This window comes from Danio aesculapii, unplaced genomic scaffold, assembly GCF_903798145.1.
Source record: "Danio aesculapii unplaced genomic scaffold, fDanAes4.1, whole genome shotgun sequence".
Lineage (NCBI taxonomy): Eukaryota > Metazoa > Chordata > Actinopteri > Cypriniformes > Danionidae > Danio > Danio aesculapii.
This window is the reverse complement of record NW_026613651.1, coordinates 1-22,500: the sequence shown is the minus strand read 5'-3', so window position 1 is coordinate 22,500 and position 22,500 is coordinate 1. Positions and strand designations below refer to the sequence as shown.

The window sequence follows — 22,500 nt, the reverse complement described above, 5'->3', positions numbered from 1 at the left end:
ACACGCTTCAGCTCCATCTGAACATCAGCTCGCTCAAAAACATAGACCACATCATAGACTTGGTGCCGGCACTTTCCACGCTAACAAACCACCTGCGCTACACTATCGGCTATGGAAACGACGACGGCCTGTTCCGGATGACCCAGAAGGACGGCATCAGCTACCTGCATGTCTCCAAGAAGAAGCTTCTCCAGCCTGGAGCCTATTATTTAGAAATCCGCAGCGTGGGCGGGAAAGACCAGCGTCCCGAAACAGACTACCTCAGCGGGCAGCTAGGGGGCGCCCTGATCATGAGAGTCCAGATCGTCCTGCACTGATCCGCTCGTATGCTAACAGACTGACGCAAACTAGCCAAAGAGCAGCACGTATCGCACCGCGCGCTTCACTCCATCATACGCTCGCATTCAGCCGACGGACGGATTCGCTCCTCTTACTGGTGCTAGATACGAGATTCATGCACTGTAAACCCGTCCGCGGCCCGCTGTCCTCTCCGCAATTATACTACATGTAATTTAAGTGTGTCTATACTGTAACCGTGTCACTATTTTTTTTTTTTTTTTACTCGCGAACGCATTTGTAAACTAGAGGAGCCCTGGAACGGAGGGTTTGTAATGGTGCTCGTTATTATGACCAGTGTTGGGGGAAGTTACTCTTTAAGTGATGCATTACAGTCTGCTGTTCCTTTATTAAAGGTAACTGTTACTTTTTTAAGTAATCCATTACAATTATCAAAATTTTTTAAAAGTAACTGTTACTTTTTTAAGTAATCCATTAAAATCTGGCTTTACTTTTTTAAAAGTAACCATTACTTTTTACTTTAAGTAATCCATTACAATATGGTGTTGTTTTTTTAAAGGTAACTATTACTTTGGTACTTATTTAAGTACAAGTAATCCATTACAATCTAATGTTAATTTTTTAAAGTAACTGTTACTTTTTAAAATAATTATAATAATAATAATTCCCAACATTTATATAGTTTTTTTTCTTTTCCGGACACTCAAAGCACTTTAAACATTTTTGGAGGGAATCTCCTCATCCAGCACCAGTGTGCAGCATCCACCTGGATGATGTAATCCATTAAAGAAATCCATTACAATCTGGTGTTACTTTTTAAAAAGTAACAAAGTAACAGTTACTTTTAAAGTAATGTAACGCATTAGATCTGGCTTTGCTTCTATTATGAAAGTTACTGTTACTTTGTTACATTTTAAAGGGCAGTAATGCATTAACATTACAATCTGGCGTTACTTCTTTTAAAAAGTAACGGTTACTTTTTAAGGAAAGTAATCCATTAGAATCTAGTGTTACTTTTTTAAAGGAACTGTTACTTCGTTACTTTAAGTAATCCATTACAATCTAGTGTTACTTTTTAAAAGTAACTGTTATTTTGTTACATTTTAAAGGAAAATAATGCATTAACGTTACAATCTGGCGTTTCTTGTTTAAAAAAGTAACTGTTACTTTGTTACTTTTTAAGTATAGTAATCCATTACAATCTGGTGTTACTTTTTTTTTAAAGTAACTGTTACTTTGTTACTTTTTAAGTAATCCATTACAATCTGGTGTTACTTCTTTTCAAAGATAACTGTTACTTTTTAAAGTAATGCAATACAACCTACCATTACTTTAAAAAATAACTGCTACTTTGTTTCTATTTTAAGCAAGGTAATCCATTACAATCTGGTATTTCTTCTTTTAAAAAGTAACTGTTAATTTTTTATTAAAGTAATCCATTACAACCTGGTATTTTATTTTGTTACTTAAGTAAAGTAATCCTTTACAATCCTTAAAGTAAGTAATCCTTTACAATCTGGTGTTACTTTTTAAAAAGTAACTGTTGCTTTGTTACTTTTAAAGTAAAGTAATCCATTACAATCTGGTGTTACTTTTTAAAAAGTAACTGTTGCTTTGTTACTTTTAAAGCAAAGTAATCCATTACAATCTAGTGTTACCTTTAAACTGTTTCTTTTTGAGTTACATAGTTACATTACTTTTATATCTGGACTGGGCTTGCTTGCTTTGGGTTTCTGCAGGTTTCACTGTCAAATTTTAAGACCTGTATGAATGAAATTTCAGACTTTCACAGGTCTAAATCTAAGGATTTTTTTCGGATACCCGGTTGTGCAGTGTCAAAGCTTTTTACTTGCCCCATCAAAAAAAATCTAATGAGTTATTTCTTAGCCACATATTAAACAAATGTTATTGTAAGGAAGTTAATTACAGCATATTGGTAAATAGAATTTTGTTAAGAGTTATATTGAGATTGATTATTGATGATTGGATGAAGGTGTTGACCTGACTGGGTAGCTTTACATGGAAATAAGAAAATTAAGTCTTACAAGACAATATTTAATTGAATTTAAGACATTTTAAGGCCTAAAATGTAGTCTTAGAGATTTAAGTCCCCGTGAACACCCTGTACTATAATAAAAATGTATATTTTTGTCAAAATGAAGGCACCTTTACAGAAATAGTGTATAAAGCTCAAGCTGATGGAAATGTAGATTCACATCTGTACCTTTCAGCTCTTCTGCATCTCTGGATTGAGTTTACATCTCTCTGTTTTTATACATTTGAAGAGATGCTGAACCTGTCATTACTCAAATAGTAATGCAATACTTTATTAGTTACTAGAAAAAGTCATCCGAATACGTAACTGGTGTAACTTGTAATGCATCACCCCAACACTGGTTGTGACCAACTACTTGTAAACTGTGTTTCTGTGACTCGATCATGCACTGAGGTCTTGCAGCCACACACAGACACACACACACACACATAGACATTCTCGTCATCGCCGTGTGGTCTCGGCCTGAGATCTGCCACCTTCTGTCCCATCTCTACACAGTCATGAGGTGTTTAGTTGTACATTCACAATAAAAACATATTTTGGGTTGTATGAAAGCTTAATTCTTCCAGAGCGGCTGCTGAACATCCCGGTTCAGGACACAATTCACAGCAGCTCACAATTTCTTTTATTTTTAAAGAGACAGTTCACCTAAAATGATCACTTCCTCATGTCATTGGCTGTTTTTTTTCCAGCATTTTTGAGTATTTCTTGTATTGTTGAGGGGAAAACAGCCAGTGACATCCATAGTAGGAACTGAAAACACTATTGAAGTCATTGGCTTTTCCCCCAGTATTCTTCAGAATATCTTCATTTACTTGAAACCTGTTTGTTTCTTCAGAGTAAATGATGCAGATTTGCTGAACTGTCCCTTTAAGAACAGCACTGATCTGACTGAAACATGTCTCTGTTTAGATTTGCTTGAGTTCAGTCTAAACCTCTGTCTGCTCGAGTTCATCATGTGTAGAGGTTTATAAACGCTCCTCTAGCGCCACCCAGCGGAGAAAAGCGACATCTTAGAGTTTTACATGAAAAACCCATTTATATTTGAAATAATGTGGGGGAAAAGGGTGAAATAACAGTACAAATGAGAGAGATTCAAATATTAGGGGAAAAACTAACCATACAAGTCACAAAAATAATTACAAAGAATGTTTTTTATACAATTACACAATAAAAAGACATGTTAATTACATATTTAAACTATTTATATATATATATATATATATATATAGAGAGAGAGAGAGAGAGAGAGATTGTAATTGTATTAAAACAAAAAAAGATTTCTTGATTATATATAAAATATACGAGTGTTTATTATCAATAAATATAGTGAAATTGCACTTATTGCCATAACCGCTCCTTTGGCTATTTCATGGCATATTCAGATAAACTTTACATCATTTTTCTATAATAATAAAAATTATAACAATAAAAAGGCATCAACAGCAATAAATAATGCAAGATAAAAATCTAAAACAGTTTAGGTTAAGCCATTACCTGGTAACATAAAAATACGGCATTGTGTTTAAGTGTGTGCTTACTAGTTTCTGTTGCAATATTGATATTTTAGGGCAACATGTGTGTGTATATATATATATATATATATATACACACACACATATATATATATATATATATATATATATATATATATATATATATATATATATATATATACATATATATATATATATATATATATACATATATATATACATATACACACATAAAATTTATTATATATATCAATAATAAATATATATATAATTGATATATATATATATATATATAATACATTTTTATGTGTGTGTGTGTGTATATATATATATATATATATATACACACACAAAAACATATATATACATATACATATATATACACATATATATGTATATATATATATACACACATACACACACACACACACATATATACACACACACATAAAAATTTATTATATATATCAATAATATATATATATATATATATATATATATATATATATATATATATATATATATATATAAATAAATAAATAAACATGATTATTAGTCAGGTTACACACTCTGGGATTCTTTTGTTATAAAAATCTTTATTATCAAATGAATGCAACAACAAAAGCACCAACTGTTCAACTGCACATGAAGCAGAATGCTGCACCGGCTAAACATGACAACCACATCTACAGATATCAGCGCATAAAGACCTGCTCACTTTACCAGAAGATCAAAACAGTCATTCAGTCACAAAACAAACTTTATTACTATTAAACAGTAAATTGACAGCTTCAGTTGGTGCCGGTGGAGCCGAATCCGCCAGCTCCTCGCTCCGTCTCATCCAGCGTCTGAAAGCAGAAAACATGACAGGAATATTGATTATTATTATTAATGAACCAGACCAGTGTGAACTCAGAGCTCTTACATCGTCATTTTCATCTTAAATTTATATTAGTTTAATTTCAAAAGGTGCAGATTAAAATAAAGTACACAAGTAGCAGGATAAATAAAGCAACAACAAAAACTATTTCAAGCTGTTTATCCAAAATGAACACGATTAAAGTTCAAGCTTTTATTTTTTAAGATTTACAGCACTCATATCTGTGTGTGTAAGAGTGTATTTATAGGTGTGTGTGTGTGTGTGTGTGTGTTGACCTGTAACTCCTGCAGGTCCGGGTAACAGATCCTCTCACAGATGAGCTGAGCGATGCGATCTCCTTTCTTCACTGTAACAGTAAGTAAATCATCATTAATGAGCACACTGAGAATAATAATCCTCCTCATTTGTTGACAGTGGAGCAGTTTAATGCGTATTACTAATTAATAATGGAGTTTATATATTTTTGGTAGAAAATGTACAAAATGTCTCCATGAAGCATGACCTTCAATATAAATCTGATTAAACAGTATGACATTAGGTGCGTTCGACTTGAACCATGGCTGCAGCCGGTGATCAACAAGATTAGCTGAGCGTAGGCGGGGCGGTGTTACAAACGGAGCCGTCAAGCTGAACTCTTCAAGGCTCACAATTGCAGCAGTCATGATGACCGATCACATGGTGTCATTATCATCATGTTTTTAATAACAACAATAGATTTACTGTACAAATAAAACAGAACACAGTCACTACAAACTATAGTTCATCTAGAAACAATAAGGGAATAATTAATTAAATATAGTATGAGAGTAATAAGGGGAAACGGGAGGGTAATCAACAAACAGCTCTATTAAATACAAAGCAATAAGCACAAATGCCAGGAGTTTAAACATCACTCTAGTTCAGGGATGGGCAAACTCGATCCTGGAGGGCCGGTGTCCCTGCATAGTTTTGCACCAACCCTAATCAAACACACCTGCTTGTAGCTTTCTAGTGATCTTGAAGACACTAATTAGGGTGTTCAGGTGTGTTTGATTAGTGTTGGAGCAAAACTCTGCAGGGACACCGGCCCTCCAGGATCGAGTTTGCCCATGCCTGATCTAGGCTAATACTTCCTGTCTGAATATGTTAAAAAGGGCTTTATATTTATAGATGTAAAACTTTCTAATATATATTAGTGTAAAACCCAAAACAAAGTGATTTGATTAAGTCTTAAACAATGATGAAGATGATTTTAGATAATGAAAGTATTTTAAAAACAGCACTTTAATCCAAAAAGATTGACCAAAAGGACACTCCTAAAATAAGTGAGCTCCACTTTCAGTAGAAGTTTCCCAGAAGGAGCAGGTACATCAACGTCACTTGTAAAACTTACACATTAACAGCTAGACAGGAACATATATATATTTTATAATCATATAAATCATTTAATAAAATAGTTCTTTAACTTAATTTGTTAAGAACCCTTTATGGTGCATTCACACGGGGCTTCAGCGTCAATGCTTGACTGAGGGCGTGTCTGAGGTTGGGGCTGAGGTGATCGTCATAGCAGCGTCAGCCAATGAAATTAGCAATCGGCAACTGTCTGAGCTGGTGTATTTGCATACAGCGATCTGATTGGCTGATGTTTCCATCAGTGCTTGAAAAGTTGAGCAAGCCTCAACTTCTGCAGTGAGTACACAATGCAGTTCAGCAACGCCTGACGTCACCCATTCAAAGTGAATGAGAAGTGTTGACGCCCCGTGTAAATGGGGCATTAGGGTGTCAGGATCAATGATGATGATTATTTTATTCCAAGTCTGTAAGACCTATTGGAGTTAATATTTAGGTTAATCACTAAAATAAATGATTTAACTGGTTCATGGAGCTGAATACAGTAAATAGTCTGAATAAAAAAGGTCTAAAATAAACCTGTGTAAACAAGCTAGCCTTTATCACCAGATTCTTTAACAGAAGATGATACTGCAGTAAAATATCTGTAGTCTTTTAATAATCATGATATATATAAGATAGAGAGGGTATGAAAAGCTCAGTTTGTTTTGATATTTGTGAATCAGAAGTTGTCCAATAATAAACCTGAAACACACGTGGTTGTTGTCATGTGGTGAACTTAATAGTGTAATATCAGTGTCATCATCTCAGCTCCTGCAGTCGCTCTTCAGACACTGCACCGGCTGAATCAGTCGTCTGATCTCCGAGCGCTGTCGAGGTACTTTCATTCCATATGTGATAGTCACGTGGCGTCGGCGCAGCGTACCGCTTTGACAGATTTCGATCGATCTACGCAGCGCTGCATGAAGTCGAACACACCTAATATAAAATATAATATGCAACTCTGAACTCTTTCTGTTCTCCAGGGTCACAGACCTCTAATACAGTGTTTCCCAACCCTGTTCCTGAAGGCACATCAACAGTACACATTTTCAACCTCTCCCTAATCAAACACACCTGAATCAACTCATCAGAACATTAGAAGAGACCCCAAAACCTGAAGTAAATGGGTCAGAAAAGGGAGACATTCAAAATATGTACTGTTGGTGTGCCTCCAGGAACAGGGTTGGGAAACACTGCACTAATATATATATATACTCTCTATACTGCAGATGTGTCAAATTTATTCCTGTTTACTTTTGACCAATTATGTAAATGATATTATTGTGGAAATATACAAAAGCAAGCCCCGCCCCCCTACTCAATATTCCGCTTCAGTGTGAAGAATGTTTATTGATTGGATTAATCTGTTCTGACTTCTGATTGGCTGTGATATTAATGTGTGTGTGTGGTATCAGGTGTGGCTGTGCTGGATGTGAGTAATATTGATCAGCGGACCTTCGAACGGCTCCTTGTTGAAGTTGAAGAGCACGACTCCCAGATTCCCTCTGTAGTCTTCATCAACCACACCGGCTGAGGACAAACAGACAACACCTCACTTTAGAATCATCTCACACACTCAGACACAGAGAGACTTACTTGTGGACGCACACACTCTCAAATGCATGTACACACACTTGGGCATACATGGACACACTTCCATGCACGCTCGTACTTACACACACCGCCACTTGTGCATACATGCACACATTAACACGCACAAAAACACATACACACACTCACGAAGTGTATTTTACTTACCACCGACATCAATGAAATGCTTGACAGCAAGACCCGATCGTGGCGCTGAAACACACACACACACACACACACACACACACACACACACACACACAGTCAATGCAGGAAGCTAAGAGTAAGAGATTCTGACAGAGGTGTGTGGTGTTTTCTCTCACCGACTCTACCGTAGTATCCGTGTGGAACGGCGATCTGGATATCAGTCTTGACCAGTGTTTTGTCCATCGGCCTGATGCTGTAGTCGTAAGCGCTGAAACATCAGAGGACAAAATCAGAGGACAAAATGTCTCTAAACAGGATTTTCCCACATTTAAAAGTGCAGTTCACCCCTTTAGTGGACTTTAAATTAATTTCTTTCTTCTGTTGAACTCAATGCAGAATATTTGCATCTGTAATGTATTATTATTTCCCAGTGTTCTTCAGTAGATCCTCCTCTGTGTTCAAGAAACTCAAGTAAATAAACGACAGAACTTTTATATTTATAGTGGATGGTCTCTCGAACTCAAAATGGTCTCCAAAATGTGGTTTAATGGTCCTGATGCTCAGTCTGAATTGAAATATACACAATTTCTAAGAAATGGGCAACAACTTATATATATATATATATATATATATATATATATATATGTTTATAAACCTACTGAACAGATTTTTGGAGACTGATGTGAAAGATGATCTGGTTATAGCAGTGTGGAAACCTTAGTCTTTTTGCTCATATCTTTTGGAATAAATTATGACAAGTTTGTACACTTGTGATAGGTTTTATTAAAAGTGGTTGTAAACACTTTATTTGGGCTGAATTTAAACAAACAAATTAAGTTGAACACTGTTTTCAAAATTTTATTTGTTTGTTTAAATTTAACACAAATAAATTGTTTGCAACAGTTTTGCATGCAACACTTTTTTCAGTGTATTAACTCAAATAATTATTAATTTTTTTGAGGAAAAATGTAAGATATTGAAAGGTAATTTATCTTAATGTAACCGCAAAGCCATGGTGAAAACATGGTAATATTAAAACTTTGCAGTACGGACCTCAAAACACACATTTCTAACACACACACACAGAGAGAGAGATTGAACTTATAATTAAGGTAAAATAGGTTGTATATAAGCACATTCGTTCAGTGACAGCTTCCTGTATTGTTTACCATGGCACTCTGAATAATAGGAATAAAATCACATGTAATTATGACTTCAAAACAACATTAACACTATAACTGGCTGAACAACGTTGTACTTTAATAGTCATTGGCTGCTAATATAATTTCAGTTTTTGAAATTGGCAATATATACTTTTCTGAAGTTACATTATTAAGGAGAAAGTCTAAATGTGTGAATATTAAACTAACATTACCTTAATGAACTTATAGCCTTTTCAAAATGCATCAAGATATAGGAGTGTGATCAAACTTTACAGTAACTCAGTTCTTCATAGTCACTTTTGAACTGAATTTTGATAAATATAAATAATAAAATGTAATTATAATATAAATATAGAAATGTAATTATATAAATAAATAGATTTTATTATAACTTAATTATCGGTAAGTTAACACTTATTAACTAAAGTTATTATTTAGAAACTAGCATGCAGTAATACCATGGTAAAAACATTGATTCATTGCTGATACAGATGTGCGTTTATAAAAGTGGTGCAGATGCGGAATGAGCCGCCGGTTCCCGGTGTTTTACCTGTACAGATCGTACCCCGCGGCCCGGTTGGACCCTCGGCTCGGTGTCGTGGCGTGTTCCGTCAGTTTGGCGAACTTTAACACCGCTCGCTCCTCCGCTCCGTTCACCGCATCACTCTTGGCTCTTTTGTGCGGGGAAACCGCTTCTGTAACTTCAGAGCACGGCATGTTTACTGACGGGCAGCTCAGGACAACCGCGCGAAGACCGAGGAAGGAATGAATGAAGCTCGAGCGCGCCAAACAGACTCCCGCGCGCCGCGCTTCAAAGAGAGCCGCGGCGGGAAACGCTCCGAGTGGCTGATAGTGTGTGACGTCATGCGTGATCATACAGATTTTTTATTAATTATGAAAAAATTGTACATTTGCTTTATTAAATGAAATGTCAAATAACTTACATGACAGACGACGACGGGTGTCCTTTATCATGATTGGCTAAGTTACTTCAAAAGTGAATAATAATTAATTACATACTCAAAAAATATATTTTAATTAACGTTCTAAATTTGTGACAAGTAACTCAGTTTTTACAAGTAACTCAATATTTTAAAAAGGATAAATTAGCATAATACTTTAGTTAAAAATGAGATTTTTAGAAAAATAGAATAGGTAAATATGTAAAATGTATTTGCATTTGCAACCTAATATACATTTAATGTTAATATATATTATTTTAAATGTCTATATTAACATTTTAAAGCAATGACACCATATTTCATAAATATCATGTACTGTCATTATCTAATTTTGCACTCAATTTAATGTGATAGACAACCTTCTTTAGTTGAAAAATAGAAATAATCTGCGAAGTGTAGTTGTAAAAATAAAACTCTTGTGAATTGATTTATACTGAGCTGTTTAGTTTATTTACTGTATCTGAGGCAAGTACATTATAAGCAGCTGTACGTTAGTTAAACTACCTAAAAATGAATAGGAATCCTTTACTTTACTTGTTCAGTGTATAAGTAATTTAACTACAGTTACACCCAGCACAGGTCCAGATTTACCACATTCACGTTTACCAAATGGTGATATAACGTTTCAGCCTCGGTGAATGATCTTTTAATGGTTTATTATAACGCAAACATCACTTATAATCCTCATAAAAACACGACAGGTCAGTCTCAGCACGGAGCTGCAGTCAAGCGGCTGCGATATCAGATATTAACGCTCATATTTCATCAACAGTCATATTTTTGGCTGTATTTTGGTGTTTGTGTGAATCTGCTGACCTTCAGCACCGCGTCCGAGCACAAACCCGTTTACACCGCCGAAAATAGCGGCAGAAACACGCCGGATCAACATCCTCTACTGATTGTCCGCCATTACAGTCACCGCGGAGCATTGTGGGAGCTGAAGTTCTCCGTCAGAGTTCACGGAGAGAGACAGTCGAGTGGTTTAACCCTGTTTTGTTTTTGTTTTTTACAGTCTATGGTTTAAACTCACCTTCCATCGCGACTGCCGATACAGATTGAAGCAAGATTATAATGTGAATCTGAAGCGGCTCATACCACGAGGACAACGACGACGGCTCCTGTCAGCATTAAATACTCAGGTGAAATAAATTAATCCTGATAATTAATCCGGATATTTGTGAGAAAAAAACAGTCGTTTCCAGTCAAATTTTGTCATTGATTGTGTTTTAAAAGTAAAGCTCATTTTCAAAATTAAAATTCTGTCATAATTTAATATTAGGCTACTCTCCTAACACTAGATTCGAGTGAATACTTTAAAAACAAAACAATACTATTGTAATGCATAGTAAATACTATGGTGTTTTGACTATAGTACGTGTTTGTATTATATGGTTTTTACAACTTTTGAAATTGTATGTAAATTGTTAATAAATGTCCCATCATCACACTTTAGCCCTGGTATGAAGTATAGTGAACTGATAAACTGTAATAAATACTGTAGTGCACTTTAAGTTTACAATACACTATCATATATTTAAGATGTCATTTCTTTATAATGCTATTTTATTTGCTGTTTTACCATAGCAACTAGAATCCCCACAACAGATTAATACCTGTTTATTATAATTAATACAAGTTTACTAGTAGTTATAGTTCAAAAACACTAGTATTTACTATAATTACTATAGTATTTTTATGTGTTTTTCATTCTGTTGAAATAATTTGCAGTATGTTCCATACCAGCAAGACTTCCTGAGTATGTTTTTTACTACTATACCATAGTAGTCAATGTCTACCGGTTTCCAACATTCTTCAAAATATCTTCTTTTGTGTTCAACAGAAGTCAATCTTAAAAGAAAGTTCATTCATTTTCTTTTCAGCTTAGTCTCTTTAATAATCAGGGGTCGCCACAGTGGAATAAACCGCCAACTCATCCAGCATATGTTTTACACAGCGGATGCCCTTCCAGCTGCAACCCAGTAATGGGAATCACCCATACACACTCATTCAAACACTCACTCATACACTACGGCCAGTTTAGTTAATCAATTCCCCTATAGCGCATGTGTTTGGATTGTGGGGGAAACTGGAGCACCCGGAGGAAACCCACACCAACACCGGGAGAACATGCAAACTCCACATGCCAATTGACCCAGCTGGGACTCGAACCAGTGACCTTCTTGCTGCGAGGCCACAGCGCTACCCACTACGCCACCACACTGCCTAAAGGAAACTTAAATCTCCTTAAAAAATACTCTTTAGTTGTATGAAAACACAATAAGTAGTTTATTCAGATGTGATTTTCAACATTTGTCTCATCATTCTGCTCATTTTTAAAAGTAAATTCATTTCTCAAACACAAATTTACAAAATATTGGGAAAATATTAGTTAAAAATCTCCCTCTTCACAGTGCAGACCCTTTTACCTTTCACACATTCTGATGCATTTTTCCAAATCTGATTGATTTATTGTGAGAGAACGTGTCAGTGAAGATGAATATAACATTAAATAATTCCATACTATCTTCCCCAGTACCACATACATATAAATAGGATTGGCAAAATAATACCATAACAGGCCTACAGTGAACAAATTTACAAAAGAATGACTATAACTGACAATATATATATATATATATATATATATATATATATTATACTTTGATGAATCTTTGTGAGTTTGACACTAAAGTGCATTTCTATGGTTCACACAGATCTGTAGTGTCCAGTAGAGGGCAGTGTAGAGCAGGCCAGTGTTCACAGTGCACACAGCAGTGTGCTAAATATATAGTTCAAGACTAATTATTAGCCCTCTTGTGTCATTTTAATTTCTTTTTCAAATATTTTCCAAGTGATTGTATTATTCCCAGAGCATGGACATTTCTCACAGTATTTCATATTATTTTTCCTCTGGAGAAAGTCTTGTTTCTTTTATTTTATTTTTTTACCAAAGTACCAGTTCTTACTGTTAGCCTGTCTAATATTACGATATTGTCTGATTATTAGTAGCTATAAAGCACATATTCTGCATGATCTTAGTCTGTATCCCTAATACCTAAACCCAATCAATGGGCTCTTTATGCACAGCTAGAGTTTTAAAGCCGATGATAAACTTCCGGTTAGCTTAATGTGACCATTTTCAATTTCACAAGGTTGTTTTTACAGCATCGATGTTGTAATGTAATTACAATACGTTCAGTTAAATAGACTTACGCATTCGTTTCGTTGTTCAAGCGTAAAACGAGATGAAAGTTGCAACAGGCCAGTGCAGAAATTCCATTGAAAACACTGGGGTAAAACAAACGCCATATTTTAAAGACATGTCAGGGGGAAATGGGATTTAATGCAGTGCTTCTTGTCCGATCTGAGACCCACTTCATATCATATCTAACAGGCAGTGAAGATTGCTGTTTTTAAAGAAATCAGATCTTAAACGTGGCAATTTTGTAATGGAAAGGCAGGTCACCGTAAGCCACCGGGCTGAAAATTAAAAGTCTGTGTGCATATAGCCCATTCACTTAATAGCTAATAATAAACAGGAAATTAGGAGTCTATTAAGAGGTAATGATTTGTTAATTGCGAACATCTTACTTTAAAATAAAGTGATCAAAATTATTATTGTAAAACTGCTGTGGTCAATATTATTAGCACCCTCAAGAATGTCTTCATTGCCTACAGAACAAACCACTGTTATTCAATAACTAGCCTAGTTAACCTAGTGAAGCATTTAAGTTGCACTGTAAGCAGAATACTAATATCCTGCAGAATAACTGGTATATTATGTACTGTACCATCATGACAAAGACAAAAGAAAAGAGTTCTCAGTTATTAAAACTAAATGTTGTCAGACTGTGTTGAAAAACCTCTCTGTTAAACATTATATTTCAGAAAGAATCGAACTTTCACAGGAGGGTGAACAATGTAGTCTTCAACTGTACATCATGTTGCATGGTAAATTAAAGGCACAGTTCACCCAAAAATAAAAGAAAATTCCCCACTATTTACTCTCGAGTTTCTTTATTCTGTTGAAAACTAAACAAGATATTCTGAAGAATGCTGGAAACCGGTAACCATTGATTTCTATAGTAGTAAAAAATACTATGGTGATCAATGGTTACCCGTTAATAACATTCTTCAGAATATTTTCCTCTTTTCCCTACTTTTTTCTTCTTTGAAAAAAGAAAGGAACTCAAACATGTTTGTAACAAGCATAGGACGTGTCAGCAGTGACAGCATATTTTATTTTTGGGTGAGCTGGCCCTTTAAGTACATCTAAGAGATTTTGTTCTGTAGAAGTGTCTGAAGAGATATGTGAAATAGAGTGAATTGTGTTTATTTTGAGAATAAACATTGCAGGAGTAGTGTGTTGATCTGAACACTGCCTGTGTGTGTGTGTGTGTGTGTGTGTGTGTGTGTGTGTGTGTGCGTGTGTGTGTGTGTGTGTGTGTGTGTTCATGAGTAGATGGTCAGCACACTCTGGTGGTTTCCGCGGATCAGCAGCGTCGGTGGGAGATTCTTAGTGAGCGCTTCCAGCCAAGCCATGTACAGGTGATCAGAGACAGAGCCTTTACGGGCGATAGGGAGACTCCTGTAACACACACACACACACACACACAGACAGACAGACAGACAGACAGACAGACAGACAGACAGACATGTTAAAGGGACAACTTAAAGCTGATATTTCCACCCCAAAGGACTGATAACTCCGTCCTAAACGACTTATAGCTCCGCCCTAAATGACTGATAGCTCCACCCTAGAGGACTGATAGCTCCACCCTAAATGTCTGATAGCTCCACCCTAAATGGCTGATAGCTCCGCCCTAAATGGCTGATAGCTCCGCCCTAAATGTATTCCATGTGACCAGAAGTGAAGAAAAGTCGTTTCGAGGGGGAGGGACAGTTATAATCAAAAATCTTTTATAACAAACACTACTGGATAGATATAAAAATAAGAGTACATTCATTCTGCTTTCACCCCTTTAATCAGATGATCAGAGTAATAATAATAATAATAATAATAATAATAATAATAATAATAATGATAATAATAATAATGATGATCATGTGACTTACACCACGATGAGTTTAGCAGCTCTCGAACTCTCCTGTAGAAGCTCATTCAGACGCACCTGCAGGATCGTCTGGACACACACACACACACACACACACACGCACACACACACGTCTATGATACATGCATTTGTTCCCTCACATTTTATTGCCCCAACACAAAATTACTGGTCTGGATTGACAGAAATGCGAACACACACACACACACACACACACACACACACCTTCTGCTCAAAGGCATCAAGCTCTGCGTCTGTGATCTTCCAGGGCTGCTCTTTCCTCAGAGTTTCAGTCTGACTGCTGTCCTTGGAGCCCTCGTGGAGACGAAACGGCTCAATCATGTCCTCAAACAGCTTCCAGCTAACACACACACACACACACAGACACATGTACACACATCCATACACGCAGACATGTAGACACACACGTGCATACACACAGACACAAACACATGCATGTACAGACACATGCACACCCACACACAAACAGATGCACACACATACCCACAAACAGACACACACATGCACACCATACACAAACAGACACATGCACAAAGACACAGATATACACACCCACACACAGACGCATACATAGACAGACACCCACACACACATGCATAAATGCAGAAACACAAACACACAGAGAGTGCATTGAGAGGCTGTTGTGTGTAACATTGAGTGAAATGGGTGTTAATCGTGTGTGTGTGTGTGTGTGTGTGTGTGTGTGTGTGTGTGTGTGTGTGTGTGTGTTCTTCTCTTGTACCTCTCAGCGCTGGGTCTGATGTTGAGGTCTGAAATCACTTTGATGTCTTCACACTTGATCCTGAACTTCTTCAGCAGCAACTGCATTCTGAGAGGGACAGTTACGGTAAACACACACACACACACACACACACACACACACATTTTTTCATTATGGTTTAGCATAGTTTTTAAAAAAAGTCACACTCAAAAAATGCATTTCTTGTCTATCTGTGTGTGTGTGTGTGTGTGTGTGCGCATGTGTGTGATGTTGTCGTACTCCTCTTGTCCTGCTGTATGCGCTCCGGCTGTCCAGCGATGAAGATGCGCAGTCTGCAGTCTCTCCACTTCTTGCGTGTGGTCAGAATGTGCGGCAGCAGCAGTGTGAGACCTGCACAACAACACACACACAGAGAAACACACTTTACACATACACACACACACAGAGACACACACATACACACATGCACAGAGACACACTCACATATTCACAGAGACACACATATACACACGCATAGTGATACACACACACACACACACACACACACACACACACATATATATATATAAATACATGCATGCACAGAGACATATATACACACGCATAGTGACACACACACACACACATATGTATATATATATAAATATAAATACACGCGCACACACAGAGACATATATACATACGCAGAGTGACACAAACAGACATATATACACATGTACATAGACACACACATATTCACACGCAGAGGCGCACAGAAACACGCGCGCATATACACACACATTGAGACACACACATATACAGACATGCATAGTGAGACACGCATATACACACGCACAGACACACATATATGCACACACGCACAGAAACACACATGCATAGAGACAAACACACACACATATATGCACACACGCATAGAGAGACACACACACAGAGATGCACAGAAACACACATATACAGACATGCATAGTGAGACACGCATATACACACGCACAGACACATATATATGCACACACGCATAGAGAGACGCACACATAGACACACATGCACAGACACACACATATACAGACATGCGTAGTGAGACACACACACACACACACATATATGCACACACGCATAGAGACACACACACACACACACACACATATATATATATATATATATATATATATATATATATATATATATATATATATATATATATATATATATATACACACACACACACACACACACACATGCTCAGAGACACACACATATACACACACGCACATATACACATGCACAGAGACACAGACACATATACACACACATGCATAGTGAGACAGTAAGACACACATATATACACACACATGCACAGAAACACACAGACAAATAAACACATCCATAGAGACACACACACACACACACACACATATATATATATATATATAAATACACACACACACAGAAACACAAACATATCCACACGCACACATATACACACACGCATAGAGAGACACACATATATATATATACACACACACAGAGTCACACACATTTGCACAGAGACCACTCTGCATGTGTGTGTCTCTGGAAGTGCTTCAGCTCACCTCCATCATCAAACAACCACCAGACATCGATGCTGCCCTTGCCCTGCTGCTGCTTGAACTGCCCACTGGCCTCCACCAGACGCTGGTTCAGCTTGGCCAGATCTGAGGCCTGAGGAACGCCTAGAGACACTGAACACACACACACACACACACAGTTGTACAATGGTTAAACAGTGTAAAGATGCTACAGTAAAAATCTGTAACAGTTCACAGTACGTTTCCTTAATATATATACTATACAGGCCACCTATTAAGCATAAATCACTTTTCTAAGTGGTTTAACCCCAGTGTGTGTGTGTGTGTGTGTGTGTGTGTGTGTGTGTGTGTGTGTGTTTCAGCAGTGTGTAAATATCTCCAGTCTCTAATGCTAATCATGAATTAATTGTGTTTATTATAATCAGACTTGATGAGTGAAACACTTTGATTGGCATTCTCGCTTTGTACGTGTCATCAGAGGGGGAAAGCCCCGCCCACTAGTGCCCATCTCTCCATCTCATTAGCATAAACAGCAGCCCTGAGTGAGAAGCAGCCGTCTGTCCATTAGCCATTAGAGTGTTTGAGCTGCTGAAGATAATGTCAGCATAGACTAAGAGGATTCTAGATGTGGAGTTCTAGATGAAGCAGCGGCAGGAGCGACATAGACTGACAGAAGCATCAAGCACACACTCACACTGAAGCACACATGCACACCTGACCACACACACACTGCTGTTTTACATCTGTCACTATGCTTATGCATATGCATCCATAGCTCCGCCCTCTTCTGACAAGAGCACAATCTCATTTGCATTTAAAGCGACAGTCACCAGAACAAGGCCTTGGTGTGTGTGTGTGTGTGTGTGTGTGTGTGTGTGTGTGTGTGTGTGTGCGTGCGTGTGTGTGTGTGTGTGTGTGTGATTTTAGGGATGAAGGTGATTTCTGAATGAATCTGCTGTTATGAACGACTCATTTGAACGACTCCTGATTCGCTGATCATCAGCACAAAAACACACTCAGCTAAATATCCTTTAATTATCATCATTATCCGTAATAACGGGCTGTAATTAGTGTCAGTGTCAGAGCTTCACCCTGAGCAGGAGCCCATTGGCTGATTAGATGAGCCTCTGAAAGCGGCTGTGCTGTTATAATCCAATCATCTGATCTCACAGAACACACAGCGCTGAACTCCAGACCTGCTCCGTCTCAAACACACATCTTCACACACTCATACACATACGTGTGCACCCATACACGCACACACATACTAATAAACACACAGTCACACAATAAACATACACTAACACACACACATAGATGCTCACACGCAGTCATACACACTCATTCATATATATGTACATACACACACACACACACACACACACTCAAACTCATACACACACTCACACATAAACACACTCTCATACATGCACACTCACTCATGCACAGACGCGCACACACATATGCACAGTCTCTTACACAAACACACACACACACATATGCGCAGTCTCTTACACAAACACACACACACACATATGCGCAGTCTCTTACACAAACACACACACACACATATGCGCAGTCTCTTACACAAACACACACACACACATATGCACAGTCTCTTACACAAACACACACACACACATATGCACATGCTCTAGTTTGTCTGCATATTTCCATTATCTTCATCTTCACGGCCTCTTCTGAATCAGATTTAATCATCGCGTCTCGTGTCATTTAGCAGACGCTCGTTTACAAGCGAACCATTAAACACTAATGTCTGTCTGTGTGTGTGTGTGTGTGTGTGTGTTTGTGCTATAATCACTGCACCACTGCAAACCATTACACCAAACAACAAACCGCAAGACTAGCTGGAAACTGCAGACAAATTAAAAACGCACAACGCCTTTCATTCATTTTCCTTCAGCTTAGTCCCTTATTTATCGAGGTCACCACAGCGGAATGAACCACTAACTATTCCAGCATATGTTTTACACAGCGAATGCCCTTCCAGCCGCAACCCAGTACTGGGAAACACCCATACACACTCATTCACACACATATTCATACACCACAGCCAATTTAGTTGATCAGTTCCCCTATAGCGCATGTGTTTGGACTGTGGGGGAAACCGGAGCACCCGGAGGAAACCCACACCAACACGGGGAGAACATGCAAACTCCACAAAGAAACACCAACTGACCCAGCTAAAACTCAAATCAGCAACCTTCTTGCTGTGAGGCCACAGTGCTAACCACTGAACCACCGTGCCGCCTCAATGCATGTCGATTATATCAAAACATGTGGAATTTATTGTGAAGCGACGGCTCAAAGTGAGTGTAATATTCAGGTTTATACACTGTAAGAGCTTGTTTATTACCTCTTAAGTCTCTTTTTATCACAATGTGCAGATTAAACTCACGTCTGAACTGTTTATGTGCAGTAATACTGTCAGAACTGTCAGAGAAATATGCAGTTATGCGGTTTATTTTTATTCTATGATGCAAAAAATAACCCTGATTGAAAACTTCATGCGAAATATTCTCAAAACCAGCAGGTTAAAATCATTTAAAGAGACTCAAAATCTAAAGAGCGGCTCAAAATTAATTAATTAAATAGGGGTGGCACGGTGGTTCAGTGGTTTGCACTGTGGCCTCACAGCAAGAAGGTCACTAGTTCGAGTTCCGGCTGGGTCAGTTGGTGTTTCTGTGTGGAGTTTGCATGTTCTCCCCGTGTTGGCGTGGGTTTCCTCCAGGTTTCCCCCACAGTCCAAACACATACGCTATAGGGGAATTGATCAACTAAATTGGCATTAGTGTATGAGCGTGTGTGCGAATGAGTGTGTATGTGTGTTTCCCAGTACTGGGTTGCAGCTGGAAGGGCATCAGCTGTGCTAAACATACGCTGGTAAAGTTGGCGATTCATTCCGCTGTGGCGACCCCAGATTAATAAAGGGAGTAATATGAAGGAAAATGAATGACTGATAAAAATAATTAATTCATTGTAAATTTCCCTTCTTATTAGACATGTTGCATATTTGCGCTGTTCATTTGTGCTTCATCTAAAACTCCACATCTAGAATCCTCTTAGTCTATGCTGACATTATCTTCAGCAGCTCAAACACTCTAATGGCTAATGGACAGACGGCTGCTTCTCACTCAGGGCTGCTGATTATGCTAATGAGATGGAGACTAGTGGGCGGGGCTTTCCCCCTCTGATGACACGTACAAAGAGAGAATGCCAATCAAAGTGTTTCATCATCAAGTCTGATTATAATAAACACAATTAATTCATGATTAGCATTAGAGACTGGAGATATTCACACACTGCTGACACACACACACACACACACACACACACACACAGTATTACAGATGTCCTTTAAGACTTGAACTAGACGTTATTTTGATGTCACAAGGATTTTAAATCAACTTATAATGCTACTTAAATGACTACTTCAACTTCTAAAATTGTATTAATTTGAGTTTAGGAATCATTAGAGCAGTAATCTCTGATCTCTTTAGAGTGTTTCGTTGTCAGATGTGCTGAACACCTTTGCTAGTCAGCTCTTTTTTAGAGGTTTTCTTGGCCCGGTTGAAGAAGCCTTTAGGTCCGGGCTGAAAGTCATTCTCCTCCATCTCCAGCGCCTGCTGCTCCATGATCATGCGCTCCATCTCCTCTTCACACACACACACACACACACACACACACACACACACACACACACACACACACACACACACACACACAGCATCTTCAGCATATTGTGACGCACATCAGCCACATTTGTGTGTGTGTGTGTGTGTGTGTATGTGTGTGTGTGTGTGTGTGTGTGTGTTTACCTTCTGCTTTGAGGATGTGTGAGATGTCCATCCCCTGACTGACTCTCATTATCACTGTCCCGAGCTCAAAGTCAAACGCATCGCTGCAGGAGAACAGAACAAACGTGTGTGTGTGTGTGTGTGTGTGTGTGTGTGTGTGAGGGAGAGAGAGAGACACTGATGCTCATTCAGAAAGACACTTTCTTCACTTACTGGAGAATTCCTACATAGTTCTGGACGTCCTGTGGTTTACTGGTTCTCCAATCACGCTTAAACCCCAGCATCACTGTGTTGGGCTTCATTCTGCCCAGTCCTGACGCCTGCACACACACACACACACACTTTTGCTCAGCTATGTAAACGGTGATATTACGTGGACATGTTATTTTCATAAACAAACAGTACATTCACACACACACACACACACACACAATACTTTCTTCAATTTTGTTTACACTTTTGGGCACAAACACACCCACAAATGCACACACACACACACACACACATTTGTATAAACTCACATGCACAAATTTATGCACACACACATATTCATGCACACACACACACTTGCATGCACATACACATACGCACAAACCCACATGCACATATACACACACACATATACAGACCGACACAAATGCATGCACACACATTCATGCACTTACACAAGTGCACACATACTCACACACACACACACATTTGTGCACACACATAAAAACACAAGCTTGCATAAACACACACATACACAAATACATGCTCTCAATCACATGCATAAACACTCGCAAACAGACACACACACACACATTTGTATAAACTCACATGCACATATACACAAACACACACACATGCACAGACATACACAAATTCATGCACACACACACACATATTCATGCACGCACACAGAAACACACATACACATATACACACACACATAAACAGACTGACACAAATGCATGCACACACATTCATGTATTTACACAAGTGTGCACATACTCACACACACACACAAGCACCTGCATGCGCACACACATTTGTGCACACACGTAAACACACAAGCTCACATAAACACACACATATACAAATACATGCACACAAGCACTTGATCACATGCATAAACACACACATACATACATTTGCTCATACAAACACACATGCACATTGCGCAGACAAATCACAATCACACACACACACACACACACGCACACACACACACACACACACACACACACATACACACACACACACACACACACACTCAGAACTGTTAAGTTTATTACCTGTTAAACATATTTGATTCCCTGTGAGTCTGCGTGTGTGTGTGTGTGTGTGTGTGTGTGTGTT

General features: G+C 37.9%; 3 protein-coding genes across 4 annotated transcripts in view; 1 reads left to right on the top strand and 2 right to left on the bottom strand.

Moving 5' to 3' along the window:
- Window positions 1-2,913, top strand: part of LOC130220097 (fibrillin-2-like) — a gene marked incomplete at its 5' end in the record, with an annotated part of 62,302 nt that extends 59,389 nt beyond the window's left edge. Inside the window, one exon of the mRNA XM_056452489.1 lies at window positions 1-2,913. This exon is cut by the window's left edge and continues 43 nt beyond it. Within this exon, the coding sequence (XP_056308464.1) occupies window positions 1-317 (317 nt within the window).
- Window positions 2,914-4,425: 1,512 nt separating this feature from the next.
- LOC130220098 (deoxyuridine 5'-triphosphate nucleotidohydrolase-like) lies at window positions 4,426-10,876 on the bottom strand. 2 transcript variants are annotated; one of them, XM_056452491.1, is made up of 7 exons: window positions 10,779-10,876; window positions 9,551-9,701; window positions 8,014-8,105; window positions 7,859-7,903; window positions 7,556-7,630; window positions 5,005-5,075; window positions 4,426-4,697 (listed from the first exon to the last, which is right to left on the bottom strand). In XM_056452491.1, exons 1-7 carry the CDS (start codon window positions 10,849-10,851, stop codon window positions 4,641-4,643), a joined length of 564 nt encoding a protein of 187 aa, XP_056308466.1. In that variant the 5' UTR covers window positions 10,852-10,876; the 3' UTR covers window positions 4,426-4,640. The 2 variants fall into 2 exon arrangements, with proteins under 2 accessions (XP_056308466.1, XP_056308465.1); XM_056452490.1 differs by lacking the exon at window positions 10,779-10,876 and having other exon boundaries at window positions 9,551-9,952.
- A 1,723-nt stretch (window positions 10,877-12,599) lies between these two features.
- On the bottom strand, window positions 12,600-21,479 carry LOC130220096 (solute carrier family 12 member 1-like; the record flags this gene model as incomplete). The annotated part of the gene is made up of 9 exons (XM_056452488.1): window positions 12,600-14,550; window positions 15,039-15,106; window positions 15,260-15,395; window positions 15,798-15,887; window positions 16,058-16,166; window positions 17,366-17,494; window positions 20,892-21,017; window positions 21,181-21,263; window positions 21,373-21,479. Coding segments are annotated over 9 exons (984 nt in total), but the record flags the coding sequence as incomplete, so codon positions are not given.
- Between the last annotated feature and the right edge of the window lie 1,021 nt (window positions 21,480-22,500).